This window comes from Chiloscyllium plagiosum, chromosome 30, assembly GCF_004010195.1.
Source record: "Chiloscyllium plagiosum isolate BGI_BamShark_2017 chromosome 30, ASM401019v2, whole genome shotgun sequence".
In the NCBI taxonomy this organism is placed as follows: Eukaryota; Metazoa; Chordata; class Chondrichthyes; order Orectolobiformes; family Hemiscylliidae; genus Chiloscyllium; species Chiloscyllium plagiosum.
The window spans coordinates 44,316,404-44,340,320 of record NC_057739.1 but is presented as its reverse complement, the minus strand read 5'-3'; the positions used below and the strand labels follow the sequence as shown (position 1 = coordinate 44,340,320).

Here is a 23,917-nt window from a genome sequence, read left to right as displayed (position 1 = left end):
ACTGCATTGGTGCCACCTCGTGCTCCCGCGAGGAGGTTGAGCAATTCATCAACTTCACCAACATATTCCGCCCTGACTGTAAATTTACCTGGACCAGCTCTGACTCCCCCCTCCCACTCTGCCGAGGACATGGATGTCCTGGGCTTCCTTCACCGCCGCTCCCTCATCACCCGATGCCTGAAGGAAGAACGCCTCATCTTCTGCCTCGGAACACTTCAACCCCAGGGCATCAATGTGGACTTCAACAGTTTCCTCATTTTCCCCTTCCCCCATCTCACCCCAGTTCCAAACTTCCAGCTCAGCACTGTCCCCAAGACTTATCCTACCTGCCTATCTTATTTTCCACCTATCCACTCACCCTCCTCCTTGACCTATCACCTTCATCCCACTTCCATCCTCCCATTGTAATCTTTGTTACCTTCCCCCACCTTCCCCCCTGACCTCTCACCTTTATCCCCACCTCCACTCCCCTATTGTCCTCTATGCTACTTTCTCCCCACCCCCACCCTTCTCTCATTTATCCCTCCATCCTTCAGGCACTCTGTATGTATTCCTGATGAAGGGTTTTTGTCAATTTTCCTGCTCCTCAGATGCTGCCTGAACTGCTGTGCTTTTCCAGCACCACTAATCCAGAATCTGGTTTCCAGCATCTGCAGTCATTGTTTTTACCCAGGGGTGTACCCTTCCCCAGGTAATCTCTCCAACATTGTTCTGTCCAGGACAAAGGTGGAACTTGTCAAAAAGTGATGCATGTGTGCATGCTCAGAAACAAACCCTGAAAAAGAGAGGGGGAGCAAGGCAAGCAGACCGAGGAAAAAGGAAACTTCAGAGTCCCAAAGGAGAGACATTGAATCAGTTATCCAAATAAACAATTATCCGAATGAAATACTGCCTGCCCATCTCATTTGGACAATCCAGATTCCTCTGTATTCCTAATGCTAAAACAAAGATGTGCTAATAGACCACATTTTAATTTGAGGATACAGAAGATATAGAGTAGAATATCCTTTATTGTCACGTGTAGTCCAGTACAGGAGTACAATGAAAAGCTTTTAAAATGGCTACCTTTTAATGGCACTATCTTAGATACAAGTACCTAGGTACAAATCTTCGAAACGAAAGATGAATAAAAGGAAAAGTAATACCATTACTTGGTGTCTTAAAAAAAGAAATTAGGAATAAGATAGTTATAACATAGTTAAACAACACTACATTCTGATAACGAATTTCAAAGAGCAGCTCAGCTCATGGTCTAACCATGTTTAACTTCAGCAAGGACAATATCGTCAAGCAACTGGACCCCTATGCCTTACCGACAGACAAACCAGCAGTACACCTATGGGATCTCCATTATCAGGGTTCTGAGCAGAGGCAGTAACGCAGAGACTCGAATAAACGGCTCTGCCAACCATCCAACCCAGACGTTGGGTCTGTTACGTGGATGACACCTTTGTCATCACTAAAAGAAACAAATTCGAGGAAATCTTCAAGACAGTCAATACTACCCTTACTGGCATAAAATTCACTAAAGAGGAGAAAATCAACAACAAACTGCCATTCCTAGATGTCACAGTAAAGCGAACAGCCAATGGGGAACTTCAAACCAGTGTCTGCAGGAAAACAACGTATATGGACCAAATACTGAACTACAGAAGCAATCATCCCAACATCCACACAGAAGCTGCATCAGAACATTATTTCAATGAGCCACCCCACACTGCAGCACAGAGGGACTATGAAGAGCAGAGAAAAATCACCTATACAGTGTATTCAAAAATAACGGGCACTCAATGAACACAGTCCGCCGATTTCTCAGCAACAAACCCTAACAAGCAGAACAAACACGTCCAGAAATCCTAGCCACACTCTCCTACATCAAAGATATCTCAGAAATGACTGCCAGACTACTCAGACCCCTTGGCATCATGGTAGATCACAAACCCACAAGCACACTAAAAAAGCAGCTAATGAACTTGAAAGACCCTATACAGACAACAGACAAAACTATTGTAATTTACAAAATATCTTGCAAGAATTGTAACAAACACTACATTGGACAAATAGGCAGAAAACTAGCCACCAGGATACATGAACATCAACTAGCCACAAAAAGACTTGACCCACTCACTAGTATCCTTACATACAGATGAGGAAGGACATCACTTCGACTGGGACAACACATCCATCCTAGGACAAGCCGAACAGACACGCACAAGAATTTCTGGAAGCATGGCATTCCAACCAGAACTCTATCGACAAACACATTGATTTGGATCCCATTTAGCACCCCCTGAGAAAAAGAACAGGAAATGGCATCACCACAGGAAATAACATCACCAAGGAAACATAAACACACAAATAGAAAGCGGGACATACTACCAATGCTTTATCTGGAGGCTCACTGATGATGTTACCTAGTATGGTGATGAAACATCTGAAAACGAACCTTCCAGCTCAGCGAGTAAACCTGCATCCAGAATGGTGAAGGTTTCTTTATATTTGTTCATTGTATGTGATTTGGATTCATAAATTTAAAATCATAATATGAATGAGGTGCAAAAGGAGGCCATTTGGTGGTCATGTCTATATTAGGTTCCCTACCGTTTTGACCTTGTGCGAAACTCCTTCCCTTCTTCTGTATTCCTGCACATTAGATCACTCATTAAATAAAAGTAATGCCCTCTTGAATGCCTCAATTGAATATGCTTTTGCCATACTTCAGGCAATGCTTTCAAGCTGTAAACAGTCCTTGCGGTACATCTTGCTACCACTAGAGGATACTAGTGACAGACAAATTCGTAATTTGTGAGATAAAAGTTCAAAGTGTTTTGTGTCAACTGATTTTTGGAATTTCCAAATAAAAATCTGGCCAAATATTATCACAGTTGGAAAATAATCAACAAATTAATCTACTAATTTTAAAACAAAAGAAAGGCTAGAAAGAAGGTTGGTTCTGGAGGAACTGAAGAGTTCATTTTTTTAAACATGAGGATTAAAGAGTTGCAAAGAGCAAGTTGCTTTACGTTTTGAAGTTTAGGAGGAATGATAAGATGAGAAAATAATACTGTGGTAATGATGAAAGAAAATCTGAACTGTAGGATGATTCCACCCTTTGAGCCCAGGCATTTGTAGTATTTTTCTTGTTTTCTTGCAGATATATTTACAGCAGTCACAGAATTCACTTGGTCTCTATAAACCTCTTAATAGTTTTTTCTTCTAGTCTGCAACTTCTGATTCTATGGTAATAATGAAGAAGGTTTTATCCAGTTATCCTAGCTGTTTGTGCCATGTTTAGGGAATGAGGGAGCACTTGGAGTTCTAACTATGTATGTCAGTAATGATATTTTATCATGTAATATTTGGAAATAAAATATTTTGAGTGCATGCATTCTGAAAGAATGGGTGAAAATATTTACCATTTCTTTCGTGCATCTCAAAAAATATTAAAGATTAATGCACTATTTGTAGGTGGAACAATGATTTTTTTAAAAAATTGCATTTATAGCATCTGAGAAAGTAAGTATAGATTTTTAAATGGTAGGTCATGATTGATGAACCTGACTGACCGTTTTGAGGTTGTCACTAAAATAATGAACAGGTTGATGTCTGTGAATATTATTTAAATAGTGTTCCAAAGGCATTTGATAAATTCCCTCGTAAGAGACTGTTAACTAAAGCTGAAACTCTCAAAATTGAAAGGAAAATGTTGATCTGGATCGGAAATAGACTGAGTTATAGAATTGGGGTAATAAGTAGGTACTTCAGTTAGCAAGATGTAATCAGTTGTCTCCTACAAGGATCTATGTTCGGGCTTCAGCTGTTCACTATTTATTAACCTTACAGATGATGGGATAAAATGCTACATGTCCAAGTTTGCTGATGACAGGTAGGCAAATCACTAAAATATCATTACCTATAGAAAATAATCAAAAAGACTAAAGGAAAGTTGACCTTTAGAGCTTGAGGACTAGAATATGAGGAGATGGAAGCCACATTGCATTGACACAAAGTCATGCTGAGACCACACTTTAGGAAGATTAAAGTGTGCAGCACAGATTTATCAGAATGATACATGAGCTTATTAAGTTAAATTACAAACAGGGATTCAACAAACCAGAAGTCGCACTCCCTGAAATTTAGATGGTTAATGAGTGATTTCATCAAAAGTGTCTAGGTCTCTATTACTATTACAGGAACACAATTATTATGCTACCCATCAAAAGGTCTGTGGGATTTTCTACACCACTACATCAAAACGGTTCAAGGAAGCAGCTCATGTTTGCTTTTTCAAGGGACAACTGGAGGATGGGCAGTTCATTTGGTTTTACCAGCATACCCACATACTGAGTATGATTTTAAAAAAAAAATTAGACTTCTTTTAGATTAGATTACTTACAGTGTGGAATTAGTTTTTCAGATTTGTCTAGTTTGCTGAGTCATCAGTTTTTCGGTTAACCAGACTTTGTTGGGAGTCCTCCCTTAATTCCCCTCACATGGTAGAGTTGCTTGACAGTTTGTAAATCCTTGGTAAATCAGGATTACACAATGAGATAAGACCATGAGTAGACCGTATGGCCTGTTAAGCCCGCTCCTCCTTGCACCTATAATGCTATTCGGAAGGGTGTTCCAGGATTTTGGCCCAGATTATAGTTCAAAGTCAGTATGTTGAATGTCTTGCAGGCGGTGGCACTAGCATGCATTTGATGTCCTTGTTCTCCCCCTAGTTGATGGAAAGCCCTGTTAGTGAAGGCATAGTGAATTGCTGCCATTGTCAATGATGCACACAGCTGCCACTGTATGTCATTGGTGGACAAAGTGAATGTTTAAGGTGGTGGATGGAGCACTAAGCAAGTGGAGACTATTCCATCACACTCCTGACGTGTGCATCGTAGTTGGTGCACAAGTTCTGAAGAGTCGGGAGGTGAATTGGTCACCACAGACTTTTTAGCCTCTGATCTGCTCTTGTAGACACAGTACTTAGACAGCTGATCAGTGATAATACCCAGGATGTTAACAGCAAGAGGTTCAGCAATGGTAAAGCTGTTGAATGTCAAAGGTGGTTAGATTTTTTTTTCCTTGTTGGAGATGATTATTGCCTAGTCTGCATGTTATGTGCCACTTGGCCCAAGGCTGGTGATGGTCCGTGCCTTACTGGATATGGATACAGCCTCCTTCATTATCTGAGGAGTTGCAAATGCTGCTGAACATTGTACAACTGACAGCAAATATCCCCACACATAATCTTATAATGGAGCAAAAGTCACTGAAACATGTAAAGATGGTTGGGTCCAGAATACTAACCTGAAGAGATCGTGTAATCATGTCTGGGAATGAGATGATTGACTTCCAACAATCACATCCGTCTTCTTCTATGTTAGGTCTGAGTCCTACCAGGGGAGAATTTTCTTCCTGATCCCTTTGAATTCAGTTTTGCTAGGGCTCTTTAATTTCATAGCCAGATAAATACTATTTTATTGTCAAGGGCAGTTGCTCTTGCCTCACCACTGGAGTTCTGCATTTTTGTCTTCTGTTTGGACCAAGGCTGGAATAAAGTCAGAGCTGGGTGGTCTTGGTGGAACCCAAACTGAGCACCAGTGAGCTAGTTATTGCTGAACAAGTGCTAATAGCACTTTTGATGATTCCTTATGCCGCTTTACTGATGATCGAGAATAAACCAGGTTGATCGAGAATTAGGTTGGTTTTGGCTACTGTTTGAGGATATGACATACCTGGGCATTTTTCATGATGCTGTATAGATGACAGTATGTCGTGCTGCTTCCCCTCCTCAGTTGAAGCAAAATACTCCGAGACAGTGTTGTTTTACCTCCATTTTTATTCCAGGCCCTAGATGGAGAGACAACGATCGCCCATGTGCACAGCGACAGGAGTTCATGATCTTCTCGGGAAGAGTACTTTCTCAATGAACTATATACTCATTTTACAGGGAGGACCATTCAGATCAGGCAATATACATATTAATTGGGTGACTGTTACAATCAACAAGCATCAACAGTAAATATTAAACCATCTGCTGTTACACAATGCATGTTCTTAACCTTGTTAACTGGCTTCACATAATGAATACTTTTCAACTTGTTAACTGACGTTTTATACCGAATGCTACCTCATCTTGTTAAATGGCTGTACATAATGAATACTTTTCCACCTTGTTAACCCATTACCCTAGCCCCCAGCACCCCATTGTTAACTGTACTTTCTTATCTGATCAGTCATGCTCAGCTGAACCTCTTATTTCACAAAACTCAGAACTTAACTCTTTCCCTGCCTGCTTATACCCTCTACACATCCTCATTCCCTCCCTTTATCTTTTCATGATAACCACCAAGATGGCACTACCAGCTTTCATCAGACTCTGACAGCCAGTGTTTAAGCAAGTTAATGACACACAGCATACAATGATTATAACAACAAAACTTAATGATCCGTTACAGTAATTAGAATTTGAAGAATCCTACTATGTGGAAAAAAAAATCACCAGTTAAGTTCGCACTCCATCCTCTGCAAGTCGAGTGGAAACATGCCACTTTTCCAAAATCTCTTTTAGTAAAGTCCAACCTGCAAACAAAATTCAGTTTGTTCTTGCATCACTCCTCATAACGGCAGGGATGATTCTGATAGAGGATACCAGTGCATCGGAGTGTGCAGGCTAGGTGAACGCAGCATTCTTTGCTGCTTCGGCTCCCACTCTGCTGTTAAATGTAACAAAGCCAACTGACTGTTGTGATGTTAGCTTGATCAGTGAACCTTCATATCCCTTAAATGATCGAAAGACAAGGTAAAGCTCATGTGGTTTAATGTCTGTAGGAAGGCCACTGACAAAAAGTGTACTGACCACCTCTTGTTAATTTCTTGACATTTCATGCTCATGACTGGGGAGCTGATTGAATCCGTTGGATCAGGATGTGGAAGGGTGGGCGGTGGTCTGAAGGCGTGCTTTACCTGTGAATAGACAAACTCTCAAGAAGATGTAAGCTGCTGAAAGTATTTTTACATTTCCTCTCATTCCTTCCTTGCCAAGCTGGTTATCAGTATAAAGACAGTCACACCTTTAACTACACTAAATTGTGTCTGCCTATTTCAACATTCTTTGAATTCTTGAAGTCTGTTACTCTGTTCACTATTTATGACATTATCAAGTTTTATACAATCCATAAACTTCTAAATTGCACTGTCTCAACAATTCAGTCAATTACAAACAACAATCAATGGTCCTAAAATCAAACCCTCAGGTATCTCATTCAGGTTATTCAAAAATTATCTTCTTTTGACAAATTGATACTTGGCTAATGTGAAACCTTTTGGAGAAAATGAAGAACAGCAAGAAAACAAAATGTTTCCTGTGCTTTAGCAATTGAAGAGGCACTTTCAGTTCAGATTTAAATCTCAAATATTCATGGGAAACAAATGCTGAATATTTTTCTCCAAATGAAACTTCTCAAATAAACCAGTCGGAATTACAGTGGCAACTTTGGTAGAGATCAACATTCTTAATAAATTTGCAATATGAAGGGGGCCACTGTTAACAATAAATAACAGAATCTAAACAGCTCAGCCTCAAGTTCTAATATTCTCTAAAATCTTAACAAAAACATCAAACTCAAAATGTGAACACTCTGCATTAAAAACACAACATCAGCAAAGATATTTTAATACAATATTCTCATCTGGCTACAGCATGACCATTGACCCAACTTTTTTTTTTACACAGGTATTGTAGAATTTAAAACAAATCAGGCACTCAAGCCACTCAATCAATTTGGTTTAAGGTTACAAGTTTGATAATTTTAAAAAAGAATAAAATGTTGTACAATTTCAATGTAAAAACGAAATCTGCCCCATTACATAGCGCAGAAAACACATTGAATTGAGATCCTGATTCAAACAAGGCAAAACAATTATTTAAAAGGATTTTCTGAACCAGTATTTTAACAAAGCAAAAATTTTAAACATCATACACTCTCAGCATGGCACAATTTAAACTGAAAGTTTAACTGAAACTTAAAAGGAAAGTTCCTTTTCCAACCCAAATATTAGTACAACCTTAATTTCAGCATTCTCTCGTTTTTTTTTTGCATCCTCTCATTGAAATTACACTTCTAAAAAGAGAAAGCCCTCGCAGCAGACCACATGGAGCCACAATACAAGCCACTCTCTTCCCCCAGAACAAAGATTTGCAGAGCCTCCGATTTCACTACTAAGGGACTTTAGCCCCTTTTTCACTTTACTCCTCACGGGGCTTGAACCCCACTTAAACATAAGAGAACTCAAATCTCACTTAAATGCAGAGAACCCAAATCCCACTTAAATGCAGAGAACCCGATCCCCAGTTAAACAGAAAACTTGGATCTCAATTAAACACAGAGCTTGAAGCTCAACACAGTGCGGAGGACTTGAACCTCAAATCAACTCACCCAGTACTGCGCAGAGGACCCGAACCTCAATCAAGATCTCACTTGTGGGCCCGTCTGCCTCGAGACACCGATGTTCTGGGTGGCAACTGATCGTGACTATTCGTTTGGATCCTGCTGACTACGCCAATATTGTCGTCCCGTTTCCCCCACTCAGTGAAAGCAAAATGCTCAGAGAGACAGTATGGTTTTTACCTCTTTCATCTTTATTCAGGCCCTGGAGGAAGAGAGAACGATTGCCCATGTGCGCAGGGAGCAGTTGAACTGCTTGAGCAGTTTCTCAATGAACTATATATAGTCATTTTACAGAAAGGAGCATCCAGATAAGGCAACATACATATTAATTGGGTGACCGTTACAGTCAGCCAGTATCAACAATAAATATTAAGCCAGCTGCTGTTACACAATTCATGTTCTTAACCTTGTTAACTGGATTGATATAATGAATACTTTTCACTTTAGTTAATTGACATTACATACTGAATGCTACCTCATCTTGTTAAATTGCTGTACATAATGAATGCTTTTCAACGTTGTTAATCCATTACCCTTGACTCCGGCACCCCATTGTTAACTGTAAGTTCTTATATGATCTGAGTCATGCTCAGCCAAATCTCTTGTTTCACAAAAGTCAGAATTTAACTCTTTCCCTGCCTGCTTATACCCTAAACACATTCTCAAGTGTTACAGTTGTACTGGAACAGCTTGGTTAGGTGCTCAGCTAATTCTGGAGCACAAGTCTTCAGTATTAATGCTGGAATATTATCAGGTTCCATAACCTTTGCAGTATTTTCAGCACAGCTGTTTCTTGACATCACATGAAATTAATAGGTTATTTGATGACTGGCATCTGTGATGCTGAGCACCTCCAGAGAAGGCCTTCTCTTTCCTTCCTGTCAATTAACCACTGTGCTAACCACTGTGTCACCGTGGACGGCACGGTGGCACAGTGGTTAGCACTGCTGCCTCGCAGCGCCAGAGACCTGGGTTCAATTCCCGCCTCAGGCGACTGACTGTGTGGAGTTTGCACGTTCTCCCCGTGTCTGCGTGGGTTTCCTCCGGGTGCTCCGGTTTCCTCCCACACTACAAAGACATGCAAGTCAGGTGAATTGGCCATGCTAAATTGCCCGTAGTGTTAGGTAAAGGGGTAAATATAGGGGTATGGGTGGGTTACGCTACGGCGGGTCGGTGTGGACTTGTTGGGCCGAAGGGCCTGTTTCCACACTGTAAGTAATCTAATCTAATCTAATCTAATCTAACCATCATAATATATTTACTCTCAACTCCATGAGTCCTTATCTCTCTTGCTTTTTTAAGCTTTTAATTTTTTTTGCTTGCACTTTAGAGTCATAGGAATGTACAGCACGGAAACAGACCCTTTTGTCTAACCCGTCCATGCCGACCCGATATCCCAACCCAATCTAGTCTCACTGCCAGCATCCGGCCCATATCCCTCCAAAATCCAAGTATACTACATTGTTTTCCTTGGTTGTTCTGCCTCATTTGTTAGATCCTGCAAAAACACTTAAAAAAAGCATGCTGATTTTGGCTGATCATAATATGATGTTCTAAACTTTATTGAGACTTCCTTAATAATTGAGACTAGTAGTTTCCCAATGACTTGTTTTCTCTTCTTTTTTAAGTGAAGATTTACAAGATTTATTCCTGAGGTGGCAGGACTGATGTGTGAAGGGAAACTGGATCGATTAGACTATATTCACTGGAGTTCATAGAAATCTCTAAAATGCTGACAGAACCAGACCAGGGAGTCCAGCACTAGGGGTCACAGTCTCAGGATGCAGGGTAGGCCATTTAGGACTGGGATGAGGAGAAATATCTTCAGCCAGAGAGTGGTGCGTCTGTGGAATTCTCTGCCCCAGAACGCGGTTGAGGCCAGAACATTGAATGTTTTCAAGAAGGTGTTGGATATAATTCTTGGTGCTAAAGAGATCAAAAGGATAGGAAGAAAGGAGGAAGATGATACTGAGTTGGATTATCACCCACGTTCATATTGAATAGTACAGTAGGCTCAAGGGCTAAATGGCTTACTTCTGCTTTTATTTTCTATATCACCTTTGTTGATTTAATAATGTACCATTTACTAACTTTTTGAATATTTCAGAATCTAGGGAATTTTGGAAAATTATAGCCAGTATCCCTACACTAATGTCTTTTAGAGCCTGCAGTGATTCTGTAAATAGGTACGTGTGTTGAAGCTTTGCATGTTATGCTCATCAGACCAGATGCAAGAGGGCCAAATTTCAATTAATTTATGCTGCTTGAGAATAGAACATAGGATGTTACAGTGCAGTGCCAGCCCTTCGGCCCTTGATGTTGTGCAGACCTGTGAAATTAATCTGATGCCCATCTAATCTACACCGTTCCATTATTATTCGTGTGTATGTCCAATGCCCATTTAAATGCCCTTAACATTGGTGAGTCTACTACTGTTGCAGGCAGGCCGTCCCATGCCCCTACTACTCTGAGTAAAAGGGTGCTGGTTGGTTGGCAAGCAGACTGTAGTTGAGGAATTGCTGTGGACAATGCATCAGGGAATGAACAGTCCTCATACTGTTGGTAAATTCAGAAAAGGCACAATGCTTGGACATATTTTTCAGCTTCCTGAGGACCCAGTGTATCAGAATATGTAATCTCTATTGCAAACTTACAATATTAAATTGGTTTTTAATGTAGTTTTCAACAACTGCAGAACCGCATCTAACATTAGCCATAATGTGTGTTTTGCAAGAATGAGCTGATTGCATACAGTTAGTACACTATCTTCTGCAGACAGTAGAAGGAATGTTTTGTTTGATACAATTCATTAGTTGTTGGGTTGTGTGGCCAACATACTTGGCACTGCACTAGCAGTGACATTTATATACCATATGTTTTGTTTTTGGTTCATTCATGGGATGTGGGTATTGCTGGCTGAGCCAGCATTTGTTGTCCATCCCTAATTTCCCCTTGAGCTGAGCAGCTTGCTAGGTCATTTCAGAAGGCAGCTAAGAGTCAATCATATTGCTGGTCTCCAAATGTCACATATAAGCTGGACTGTGTAAGGATGGCAGATTTCCTTCCCTAAAGGATATTAGTGAACCAGATGGGTTTTTACACCAACCAACAGTGGCTATATGGTTGTCATTTACCAGCTCTTAATATCATGCTTTGTTTTGTTGAATTCAAATTTTACCTTTGACTTGGTGGGATTCTAACCCATGTTCCTAGAACATCAACCTGGAGTTCTGGGTTATTAGTTTAGTTACCGTTCTGCCACCACATCTGTATGTTATGCTGGACATTTCTGGCTTAATGGCAGCATCCGACTAATGAAACATAGAACTCAGGTTGCTGCTGTATAATAGTAATATAAAACTGCTAACTTTACCTGTTTTTTACATCTTTCAGGTGCCTAACTCTTCCAGGTCAATCACCTGTTGTTCAAGTACCAATAAAATGGGTAGACAATGACCAATGCTATTAACATGAGACAACTAATCCAGAGACCCAGGTGGTGTTCTGGGGACTTGCATTTGAATCCTGCCATAGCAGAAGGTGGAATTTGAATTCAATGATCTGGAATTAAGAGTTTAATGATAATCATGTGGGATGATTTTAATGAGGTCAGCCAGGTGGACCTAATAGAATAGGAGTTCCCTGGGGTTGTTAACCTGGTCCAATCAGGGAGCCCTGGGTGAAAGGTAGAAAGAAGAGTGTCTCCCTTTCTAATGTTCTAAGGATATGGATTCAAATCTAGGCAGTTAATGAAATTTGAATTCTATAAAAATTGGAACAAATTGATAACCTAATGGATGAAACTGTTGATTGTTGCGCAATGCCTTACTGGTTTGGAAAATAAATGTCCGATCTCGTTTGATCTTTTGAAGCTAAGCATATTCGGTCCTGGTTAGTACTTGGTATTCCTAGGCGGTCTTCCATCCAAATGCAGTAGGCTACCTGATGTTACGCACCAATTGGAAGATGCTCAGTTGTGCGGTGGAATCCCCTCTGCATGTACCCCTTTCCAGACAGAATTTCACATTGGCCCCAGGATCCCGTAAATACCCCCAGGTACCTGTGCCCCACAACCTGAGACACCTCCAAGATATATGTTGTATGTTTTTTAGGGAAGCGAAATGGCAGGTGATTGTAGAGATCGCTGCTGCACATTATCCACCTGTTCTTCTTCTTCCACTGCTCGCCTTGGTGTGCCTATTTACTTCTGGTAATGGGGATCTCAGTGAAGACCTCTCTACACAGCAGTCCTCCCTCTTTTCCTTGGGGATCTGGAGTGGAGGGTATTGCATGCAGCAACCGCAGATTGCAGTGGTTCACAGACCGGCCCCCCCCCCCCACCTTAATGACGTGCCTCTGACCTATGTAGGGCTGGTGAATTATTACAGAAAGTTCATACATAATCTGGCATCCATCCTGGCACCTTTGCATCAACTCTTAAAAAGAGGTCAGCCTTAGGAATGGTCCCTTCAGGCACTCTGCCTGTATTCCTGATGAAGGACTTTTGCCCGAAACATCGATTTTCCTGCTCCTCGATGCTGCCTGAACTGCTGTGCTTTTCCAGCACCACTCTACTCCAGAATTAGGAATGGTCATTCAGCCAAGCCATAGCTTTCAGGGCAGTGTACAAACACCTCCTAAAGTGTTTCACACTGTGATCCCAAGCAACATCTGGCATTAACATGTGATGCCTCCCCATCTGGCATCAGGGTAGTATTAACTCATAGCTGGCACAATGGAGAGAAATGCCAAATAGCTTATGTATCCAGGACTTTGGGCTAATGCAGAGTGTAAATTATGTCCAAATAGAGAAAAAGTTTGGTCATGTTTGGAGTCAGTAAGTTCCACCAATACCTTTTATGGACATAAATTTGTAACAAACCCTGACTAGGTCTACTTAAGGAGGACAATGGGGTGCCGCCCATAGCTTCAGGCCAAATTCAGTAGTGTGCTCTAATACTCACATATCATTTACTGTATCCGTTACTCCCGATGTGGTCCCCTCTACATTGGGGAGACAGGACGCCTACTTGCAGAGCACTTCAGAGAACATCTCTGGGACACAAGCACAAAACAACCCCATGTCCCCGTGGCCGAACACTTTAACTCTCCCAAGGACATGTAGGTCCTAGGCCTCCTCCATCGTCAAACCCTTACCACCCAATGCCTGGAAGAAGAACACCTCATCTTCTGTCTTGGGACCCTCTAACCACATGGTATCAATGTGGATTTCACTAGTTTCCTCATTTCCCCTGCCCCCACCTCATCCCAGGTCCACCCTTCCAACTCGGCACTGTCCTTTTGAACTGTCCTACCTGTCCATCTTCCTTCATACCTATCCACCCCACCCTCCTCTCTCCTATCATCTTCGCCCACCTTCATCTACCTGTTGCTTTCTCAGCTACCTTCTCAGCCCCATCCCACTCCCATTTACCTCTGAGCCCCACAGGCCTCATTCCTGATAAAGGGCTCACGCTTGAAATGTTGAGCCTCCTGCTCTTTGGATGCTGCCTGACTGGCTGTGCTTTTCCAGCATCACACTCTCGACTCTAATACTTAGTGTGTATAATTCCAAGTTGGAATACTATCCAGGAAGCCAGGTAGCAAATGTGGATGCATGGAGTTGCTTCCCACTGGCAGATACACCCCCACTGGCACTGCCATTGGAAGAGTCAGTATTGGTTTTAAATTTTCTGGATACGCTTCCAGTCACAGCTGACAATATCAGACTTCAGATGCAGAAATATCTGATCCTAGCAAAACTGAAACAGCTGGTGGTGATGGGCCGTCACTACCAGAATTGAAACCTTTCTGAACGAGGAGCGACCAGATCACAGTAGAAGCATGTTATTATGGGGAGTAAGAGTGATTGTCCTGAGCAAAGATTGCCCCCAGATACTAGCTGAACTCCACCAAAGTCATCTAGGGGTCTCCAAAATGAAGATGTTGGTGAGAATTTATGTCTGGTGGCTAGGCTTGGATGCGGACATAATTACATTGGAGAGGCAGGGTGCTAAGAAGGACAGAAATTACCATCAGCAGCTTTCCTGCATCAGTGGGAATGGCTGGGTAAATCCTGTATTTGGTTTGCAGATCCTTTTATGAGTTCAATGTTCTTAGTCATTGTAGATGCCCATTCAGAGTGGTTGGATGTGCACAGAGATCATTTGTCAAACAAGAGAACACAATAGCAAAACTGTGCACATTTTTTGCAATACACAGACTCCAGGAAGTGTTGGTCACAGATAACAGGCCATTGTTTACCAGCAGTGAATTTGAGAATTTCCTAAAGTTGAATGAGATTTGACATACAAGGACAGCTCCACACCATCCAGCGTTCAATGGCCTGGCAGAAAGAGCAGTCCAAACTTTGAACACAGTCTTGAAGAAACAGCCAACAGTGTCACTAGATTCCAAACTGTCTCGATTGATATAGGACCATCCCTCATGCAATTACAGAGATAGATCCAAAGGAGTTGCTAATGAAAAGAAAACTCCGCATCTGGTTAAATCTGATCTTTCTGGACCTGGGTGGAGGATGAAACAGCATCAAGACCACCAGTTCCAGACTCAACTAAGCGAGAGATACAGTTTACCATAAGTGACGAAGTTTGGTGTAGGAACCACAGAGATGGCCCTGCATGGGTATGAGGCATAGTTGATGTAAGGTCAGGAACAGTGACCTATAAAGTTCGGGTAGGAGCGATGGTTCTGAACAAGCACGTGGGCCACACGAAAGCCACGAATTCGCAAACCAGGTGGGAGCAAAATGTGCCCTGCTGCTTGGAGCATTTGGAAAGGCTGTTGGAACCCATGGGTTTTCGCCCTCCATCAAGCATTGAAGAGACCTCTGAATCTGAGATGGACATGGCAGATCTCATTGCATCAATGCCTTTGCTGCTGTAAGAAGAGAATGAATTTACCCCAAGATGCTGTAGACGTAAGAGGTTAACTCCTGTGTTTTATACGTTGCCTGTACCTGACACAGCGTTGGGGGAACCTCACCCAGTGCTAAAATGCCCCTGAAGGCACTACAAGATAAAAGATTGGTCTATATTGTTGAATTCAGAGGGGGAGGAATGTAGTGATTGTAATGAGGTCATCCAAGTGGACCTCATAGAATATGAATTGCCCAAAGAGGCTGATAATCTGGACCAAAGAGGGAGCCCTGGCTAACAGATGTAAAGATACGTGTCAGGCATTCTAACAGTGAGAGCTGTCTCTGAGGGAACTGGGCCAGTGTCAAAGACTATCCAAATGTAAATCAAGGGTGACTTGGTGACAGAATACAAGCCTCTGTGGAGTTATTTCACCACAAGATCATTGCCAATTGTCAGCAAAAGCCCAAGGGTTTGCTATTGTCCTTTAGGGAAGGAAACCTGCCATTCTTACTTAGTCTGGCCTACATGCGACACCAGACCCACTGCAGTGTGGTTAACTCTTAACTGCCCTCTGGGCAGTTAGGGATGGGCAACAAAATGCTGGTCCGGCCAGTGACGACCACATTCCAGGAATGAAAAAAATAAAAAATTCCAGGTAAATTTAAGGCATTTCTGGTCTGAAAGTGGTAACCAGTCAGATATTCAACCATAGATTACCTATTTATCATGCAGTATAAAGGATTGTGCCTTTTCAAATTTGGCATTCTTGCATCTGTCCTGAAGAGTGGATGACATGGCAGCATGTCTCGCTTCTGTTAATTACTTCTGAACGATTGTATAAAGCTTTGCTTTCTACCATGTGCTGTGCAGGTGGTCTTTACAATGGAGAAGTTTTAGTGTGGAACAGCAGTAAAACAGATGACCCTTTAATTGCTCGATCAGGAATGTCTGAGGACACCCACCGTGAGCCAGTTTATCAGGTAAAAGCCTTAGTTTTGATTATTCTGATCCTTCTGATCTTCCCTTGTCTGGTTCAAAATAATTTTCACCATGTGAAATCCATAGGATAATTGCTGATAAAATGTCTATCTCCTGTTCTTCTACCCTTTCCCCTCCAGATACCCATTTACATTGTCATAATTTATGTGCTGCCATTGGAAGGCTATTCTGAAGCATCTCGATGTATTGTAATTCACTCTATTGCACAGGGATGCTGCTCATTTGTTTTGAGATTCTCAATCATTAATGTGTAGCAAATGTGAACTGAGGAAAATTTATAGCATGTTCCCAGCAGCATAACAATGGCTAATTGGAAATTTGGATCTAATTTCCATTCAAGCATAACTGTCATTGAGGAAAAACATGACTCAGACTGCTTCAACAACTAAAACAATATGAAAGCAGCCTTTTAAGATGTACACCTAACTCAGATTACCTCATTGTGAACTGGATAGATGTCAACAGCAGTTACAGCCTGGCCAAGACTGCAGGTTTGTAGATTTGTTCAGTCAGAGTTTGCAGTTGGATGGAGTTAAGATGAAAATTAGCTATGATCTAATTGAGTGGCAGAACAGCCTCAATGGGCTGAATGGCTTCCTGTTCCTGTTATCCTATTTTGAGATGATTTGTTGATCTGAGTAACTAAAAACGTTGAATGGGATTTTGAGAAGTTATTTAACCTCTATTTTGGGAAGTATTCTGCAGTTCTTATTCTGTTACTGTAGCCAGTGCCTTTCCTGGTATTTGAGAAATGTATTGGGTGCTACAATCGCTTCCTGGTTTGAACACACTAACTGGGAATTTCTGATTTGTCTGTTTCATTCTACATGCCACACTTGCTCTGACGGTTATGTCCTCGACCTCCTAAACTGTTCCAATGGAACCCAAATAGAAGTTCAAGGAACAGCACCTTGGGTTTCAATGAGTACTTTGTAGCTTTCCGATATCAGTATTGAGGGTTCAACAATTTCACATCGTAGACTATGCCACATGTTTTTCAACAGCAGTTGTTGGCAATGACACTTTCTGCTGTTGTCGTTTTTGGTTTCTCTAGATACACCTTTTCATGTGTTTGATTGTTTGTCCACTTCTGGGTTGCACCATGATTCCATTTGTCACTTAATCTCTCTTATTCTATATCACAGGTTTTTGCCTCTGTTCTTTCCCTCACCCTCCCTCCTTTTCCCTGTTTGTGTTTGTTAAAACTTATTGGATGTCTAACTGCTTCCAAGTCTGGAAGTAAGTTATTGACTTGAAGCATTAACCTGCTTCTCACCCACATGTCCTGACCAAGCTGCTGAGTGTTTTCCAGAATTTTCTGTTTTATTTATTTAGGATTTCCAACATCAGTATTTTGCTTTTGCTAAATTCTGAGATCATTCATTTTTAATAAGAGATAACTTTGAGGATGGGGAGTCTCAGCCTATTGGTCCAAGCCAGAGGGCTTTTGTGGGCACACGATTGCTACTTCACTAAAATAGTGATCCTGGGATTAAACTTTTATTAATCCTTCTCCTCATCCATTATTCAGTCAGACATTGTGGGTGCACCACTTGCTGATTATTCCTTTTCTCCTTCCCCTCTTCCATTTGGGCACACACAAAGACTCTTGGTTAATGACAAAATATTCTTGAGAGATGTTGGACAGCTTAGTTTTTCCCAGTAAGGAGGAAAAAGAGAGTTAGAGGTTTACAGAGGGCATTACATTAGACAACTAAAAGCTTGGGCACCGTTGATGGAACAATAACGTAGTGGGGGATATATAAGAATTCAGAATCTGAGAACTACAGACGCCTGAGAGAGTTGGTCTGGAGAAGGCTATTGAGACAGTGGATGTTGAGGCAGTGGATGGATTTGCAAACGAGTTCAGGATTTTCAAATTGAGATACTATTGCATCGTGAAACAGTGTAGGTCAGTGAGCATGGGGGTGATAATTAAAGAGGACTTGGTATGAGTTAGAACTTGGTTTGTGGATTGTGTGTTCAAATTTGAGAGGCTACCTGAAGGGAAGCATGAGGATGGTCTGACCCTGAAGGTCAGAAGGTATGGAGGGTTTCAGCATGGACTAAGGCAGAATGGTGATCAGTGATCATTTTAACAGAAAAGCTAAATGCTATAGATGCTGGAACTTCAGAATAAAAACAAGTGTTGAAAAATAATTCTAGCATTTTCTCTCGGCAGGTCAGGCAATCTCTGTGGAGAGACATTTGTGCAGTTGACAATACAGGTTTATGACCTTTCATCAAAGGTTTCTCTACTTTCACAATTTTCTGTTTTTATAATTTTAAATACATTGACTATTTCAACACTAGTACAGCTAGTGTCATAAATACAGTATCTTTACTTGACCCCTCTCTTTTTTTTTCTCCTTTCGCTCACCCTGTCTACCTTCTCGACGACTCCTAAACCTGTCTATCCTGGTACGCTCCAACAATTTATCCTCCGTTCCTTTTTTATAATTTAAGTAATGAATCAAAGATGCAGCTTCTCATGTAAGGATGATCTATTGTTACCCTCAAGGTGTTATTTTGGATGTGTAAGAGGTGGGAGAAAGACTACATCAGTGAATCTACAACATGTTAGGCATATTCAATTAATTTTTAAGGATGATTGATCCTGGGGTGTAGTATTTGACAAGCTAACATAAGGGGAATGATCATCACTCACTATCCAGTGTCTAGATTTTGGGGAAGGGGGTGAAAGCTGGGACTGAAGAATGATCAGGAGATAAAAAGAAGGAAGAACATGTTGCTTTCATCAAATATTTGAGTTTTAAAGCAAAACTATGTTTTTTTTTCCCCCAAAACAGGTGCATTGGATCCAAAGTTTAAGCCGCAGCAACCGAATTAATGTTCTGAGTGCAAGCACTGATGGGAAAATTCTGATATGGCAAATGGATGGGAGAGGTCGGCTAGTACTGCAGGATGGATTTGCCCTGATCGTTCAGCAGATGCCGCGTAATCTCAAACTCCACAAGGTGAATAGGCTTTGTAAACTGAGTTGGGTGTGTCTAATGTAGATTCAGAGATAGTCTGTTCAAGCAGGTTAAGGATATCACATTGATGACATATCTATAATACCACAGCTACATAAACTTAAACATCCTCCATAATGATGCTAGAAGGTCCATAGCCTTAATAAGTCAAAACTGATGCTGAGATAAAGCATTATGTATATTTTGTGTATAACTAATGAGAGTTGAGACAGCATGGCTTTTGTGCGTGGGAAATCGTGTCTCTCAAATTTGAGTTTTTTGAAGAGGTGACTAAGTAGATAGGTGAAGGCAGAGCAGTAGACGTTGTCAACATGGACTTTAGCAAGGTCTTTGACAGGGTTCCACCTGGCAGACTGATTAGTAGGGTTAGATCATATGGGATCCAGCAAGAGCTACCCAGTTGAATACAAAAGTGGCTTGATGATCGGAGAACGAGTGGTGGTAAAGGATTGTTGCTTAGACTGGAGACCTGTGTCCAGTGGTATGCCAGAAGGATTTGTGTTGGGTCCACTGTTGTTCATCATTTATATAAATGATTTTGATGAAAATATAGGAGGCATTGTTAGTAAGTTTGCAGATGACCCCAAAATTGCTTGTACAGTGGACAGTGAGGAAGGTTATCTAAGAGTACAATGGGATGTGGGTCAACTTGGCCGAGGAGTGGCCAACGAATTTAATGCGGATAAATGCTGTGCTGTATGAATCAATAACTCTATAACTCCTACAAGGTATTAACCTGAGATATATCCAAGAAAACTGATGTCAAGCCTTGAAGTTAACCCCTCCAATTAAACTAGGAAATCTGAACTAAGCCAGTTTGCAGTAATCCAAGATGTACTATTGAATATTAACCATCTTGGTTCATTAGGAGCCAAAGAAATGTCGATTTGTCACTGAGACCATGATGTTACCACTTAGCTACATAACCTTACAAGCCAGCACTGGTGGTGAGTTCTTGTAAAGTTTAATGGCTTTAGCTAGTTGAATTAATATTGTTTTCTTTAACTTTTGGTTCTTGGATTCTAATAGTTTCAGTAACAAAGTGAAAGTTGTGAGATAGCAACAATCCTCTTATCCATCTTCCTTATTGCAATATTGTATCTCTAGCATGCTATCTATAGATGCGATGTAAGGACTAAGCATTTTATTTGGAAATATAAAGTGGAAAGTGGATATTTGATTTCGGTTTTTTAACAGTTTGAAGGAAATATGGGACTGTTTGGTCACGTAATGGTTACGTGAGCGTATAACTCGGCTGGAAGCTGTGTTTTGATGCTTTTATGGCATTATGGCACCAGTTGCCTTTAGAAAAAGGAAGTATCTGTTTAGCAGCAGGGTTTGGATTGGTTCTAACTGTAGAGAGACCAATTGGGACTCAGACCTTCAAGTTGATCAGTAAGTGAAATCACTCTCAGTCGCCTAGTGGAAGAAATAACACGAAAACTCTTTGAAAAAAGAAACAATTGCAAATTTAAACCAAGACCTATGTCCTTCTGACCAGCTACAGAAGGATTGCTACAGTGGACAACAGTGTGATCTCATCATTAAAAGTCCCCTAATCCCCCTTTGGATTGGAACTTGATCTACAAACTTAGTCATTTTTGCATGTTATTTTTCCCACCAGTGATTATCCCAAAAAAAACTAGTCTGTTGTTATGATCAATATGTAGATGAATGTGTGTGTGTTTGCATTTAAAGAGATTACATTTTAAGTTTGCATATTAGTAATTTATAATTTTTTTCCAGGTCCGAGAGAGGGCATTGATAACGGTCAGGCGTTCTTGTCATAGAGATTAAATTGGTCATATTTCATACTTGTGATGATTTGTGGAGAACTGGGCTTAATTTCAAGTGCACTATTCACAGCAGGGTCATGGCAGTGAAGATTTTTACACAACAAATCTGTCAATCCAAAACCAAAGTCATCCTAACCTCAGTCATTGAGCTTCGGTATGCAGATTACATTTAAGTGCACATTGATTCAGAATTTGAGCCCGAGTCCATTATCAATTCCTTCTCCAAAGCATAAGGAAAAACAGGCCTCTCACTGAACACCCAGAAAATTAAGATCTTCTTCCAACCAGCACTCTCAGCACATCTCCTCTCATCTCCACCACCTCCTTCATTGATTTAACGATCAGTAGTGAGATCCTGGATATTGTGGATCATTTTCTACATCTCAGAAGCTTCCTCTCAGTGAAGAAAGACATAGATCATAAAATTCATCATTGCCTCCAATATACCTTTGGCCAACTGAAGAGTTTTTGTGGGGAAGTCACAAACCTGAGACTAAGGTCGTAATTTACTGGGTAGTAGTAATCCTCTCTCCTCCTCTTGCTTCAGATGCTTGGGTAGTTATTAACGAGACAACTAGTTTGTTTTCTTTCATTGCAATGGAGATTGGAGAATAAAATGATAAAGAAAAATCTTCCTGAAATTGTATCGGATTTTGCTGAGAATGCAGTAAAGAACTATGATAAAAGCAAAATAATCAGATGCTGGAGAGGTGTGAATGGTTCTCTTCAGAATCTTTTCAGATCTTCAAAATGTACTTCCTAAGAAATATATTGAACTCAACATTAACTTGTTTATTTCTCTGGATGCTGCCAGACCTGCGGAATTATATCACTCATAAAACGAGATGCTTAGAGTTGAGGCAGTACAGTGAGGGTTGACTAAGTTAGTCCATGGGATGAGTGATTTGTCCTATGATGCTTAGAGTTGAGGCAGTACAGTGAGGGTTGACTAAGTTAGTCCATGGGATAAGTGATTTGTCCTATGATGTAAAAATGAGTAAATTGGATTTGTATTTTCTGGAGCTGGGAAGGATAGTAGGTGATCACATTAAGATATGAAAGATTCTGAAAAGACTTGATAGTGTAGATGCTGAGAGATTCATTCACTTCTCAGCCCTTAAGGATTGTTTCCAGTTGTCAATGAGGCTAAATGTTCAGGGATTTAGGACTGAGTTGAAGAGAAATGGTGTCACCGAAAGGGTTGTAAATCTATCTGATTGGTTACCGCCAGAGAGTATTAGATGCTATATTAGTGTCATAGAGATGTACAGCACGGAAACAGACCCCTCAGTCCAACTCATCCATGCTGACCAGATATCCCAACCCAATCTAATCCCACCTTCCACAGTTTTGTTTTGGCCTCCCAATGAGCAGTGAACTATTAAGAGTGAGCACGCAGGTGAGATTGACTTTTTTTGTTAGCCAGTGCTATTAAGATAAAGCAGGAGAAGCCAGCATATAGAATTAGATGTTAGCTCATTGAATCTGCTAGCCCACTGTTCAAAGTACTTGAATAGATTCCTTCTGTGTTCCTACTATGTATTGTACGCATGGAACTTGTCAGATGCACAATGTATACTTTTGTTTCACACTTTCTTTGTCACTATTTATGTTAAATCATCCACAGGCTCGTGAAGACAGTTTGTTTGGTGTGACCTCTCTCTCCTTTTCTCACCTGGATAAGACTGTATTCATTGCTGGTGTAGAAGGTGGTTATGTGTTGAAGTGTTCAACAGAAGTTCTGACTCGTGCAACATTGAGCTCTGGCACCGTTCCATTGAAGGCCCCAGCTCAGTTCACCTTTTCTCCACACTGTGGTCCAGTCCATGCTGTTGATTGCTCACCATTCCACAGGTCAGTATATGAACAATGATAAGACGGCTAAAGAACTATGGTAGAGGGAATGGGAAAATCATCTGAGGTGGCTCTTACATGATCAAATGTAATTAATGCTGAATCTTTGCAGTACCCAATTTTTGTACAAGGAGGTCTTTGCCTTAGTTAGAATTTGATTCAGCTCTGCCTTGAAGCAATTCAGCAAAATGGCATCCAGTGTATAAACTGACAACCTGTTCTAGAAGTCCACTGTTGGGATGGCAAAACAATGAAACCACCTCATCACATCTATCTTCTAATTTTATATGACACAAAGTTGTGACCCTGCTCCTTCCTATTAAAGTGGTAGTGTACTTTCACTCTTTGAATTCACTTTCCAGAGGGTTTTTGTAGAAATTCTGCAGCCCTTTTGTCGGGGTGGGAGAACTCCATTGCAGTGCTGACCAAGTGCTGATCTTCGGATTAAAATGTTGCTCTTTCAAGTGGATGTAAAAGATTGAATGGCATTATCTTGAAGAGGTGGGGATTTCTTAGCATCCTGTGTCTATATTTATCCTTCAACCTACATTACAAACTGAATTACATAATTACAGTTGTAGAACCTTGCTGTATACAAGCTATTTTGGTACATTTTTTTGTTCATTAAAAGGATATGGGTGTAGCCAGCAAGGCCAATGTTTGTTGCCATGCTGAATTGCCCTTCAGCTAAGTAGTTTGCTCAGCTCAGGGCAATTGAGGGTAAACCATATTGTTGTAGGTCTGGAGCTGCATAGGCCAGATAGCAGATTTCTTCTCTAAAGGACGTTAGTGAATTGGGTGGGTCTTAACAGCACTTAATGATGGTTTCATGATTGCTATTACAAAGACCAGATTTCAAACCCATGTTTTAATAAATTGCATTTTAAATTCCTGAGCTAACATGATGGGATTTGTAACCACATCTCCAGGACATTAGCCTGGGCCTC

General features: G+C 40.9%; 1 protein-coding gene across 1 annotated transcript in view; it reads left to right on the top strand.

Annotated features, from left to right (window-relative positions):
- dync2i2 (dynein 2 intermediate chain 2) overlaps positions 1–23,917 on the top strand; it is a 58,701-nt gene that overhangs the window by 32,957 nt on the left and 1,827 nt on the right. The window contains exons 4-6 of the mRNA XM_043720591.1: positions 16,196–16,305; positions 19,135–19,302; positions 22,744–22,970. Coding sequence (XP_043576526.1) covers positions 16,196–16,305; positions 19,135–19,302; positions 22,744–22,970 — 505 coding nt within the window. The remainder of the gene's footprint in view (positions 1–16,195; positions 16,306–19,134; positions 19,303–22,743; positions 22,971–23,917) is intronic.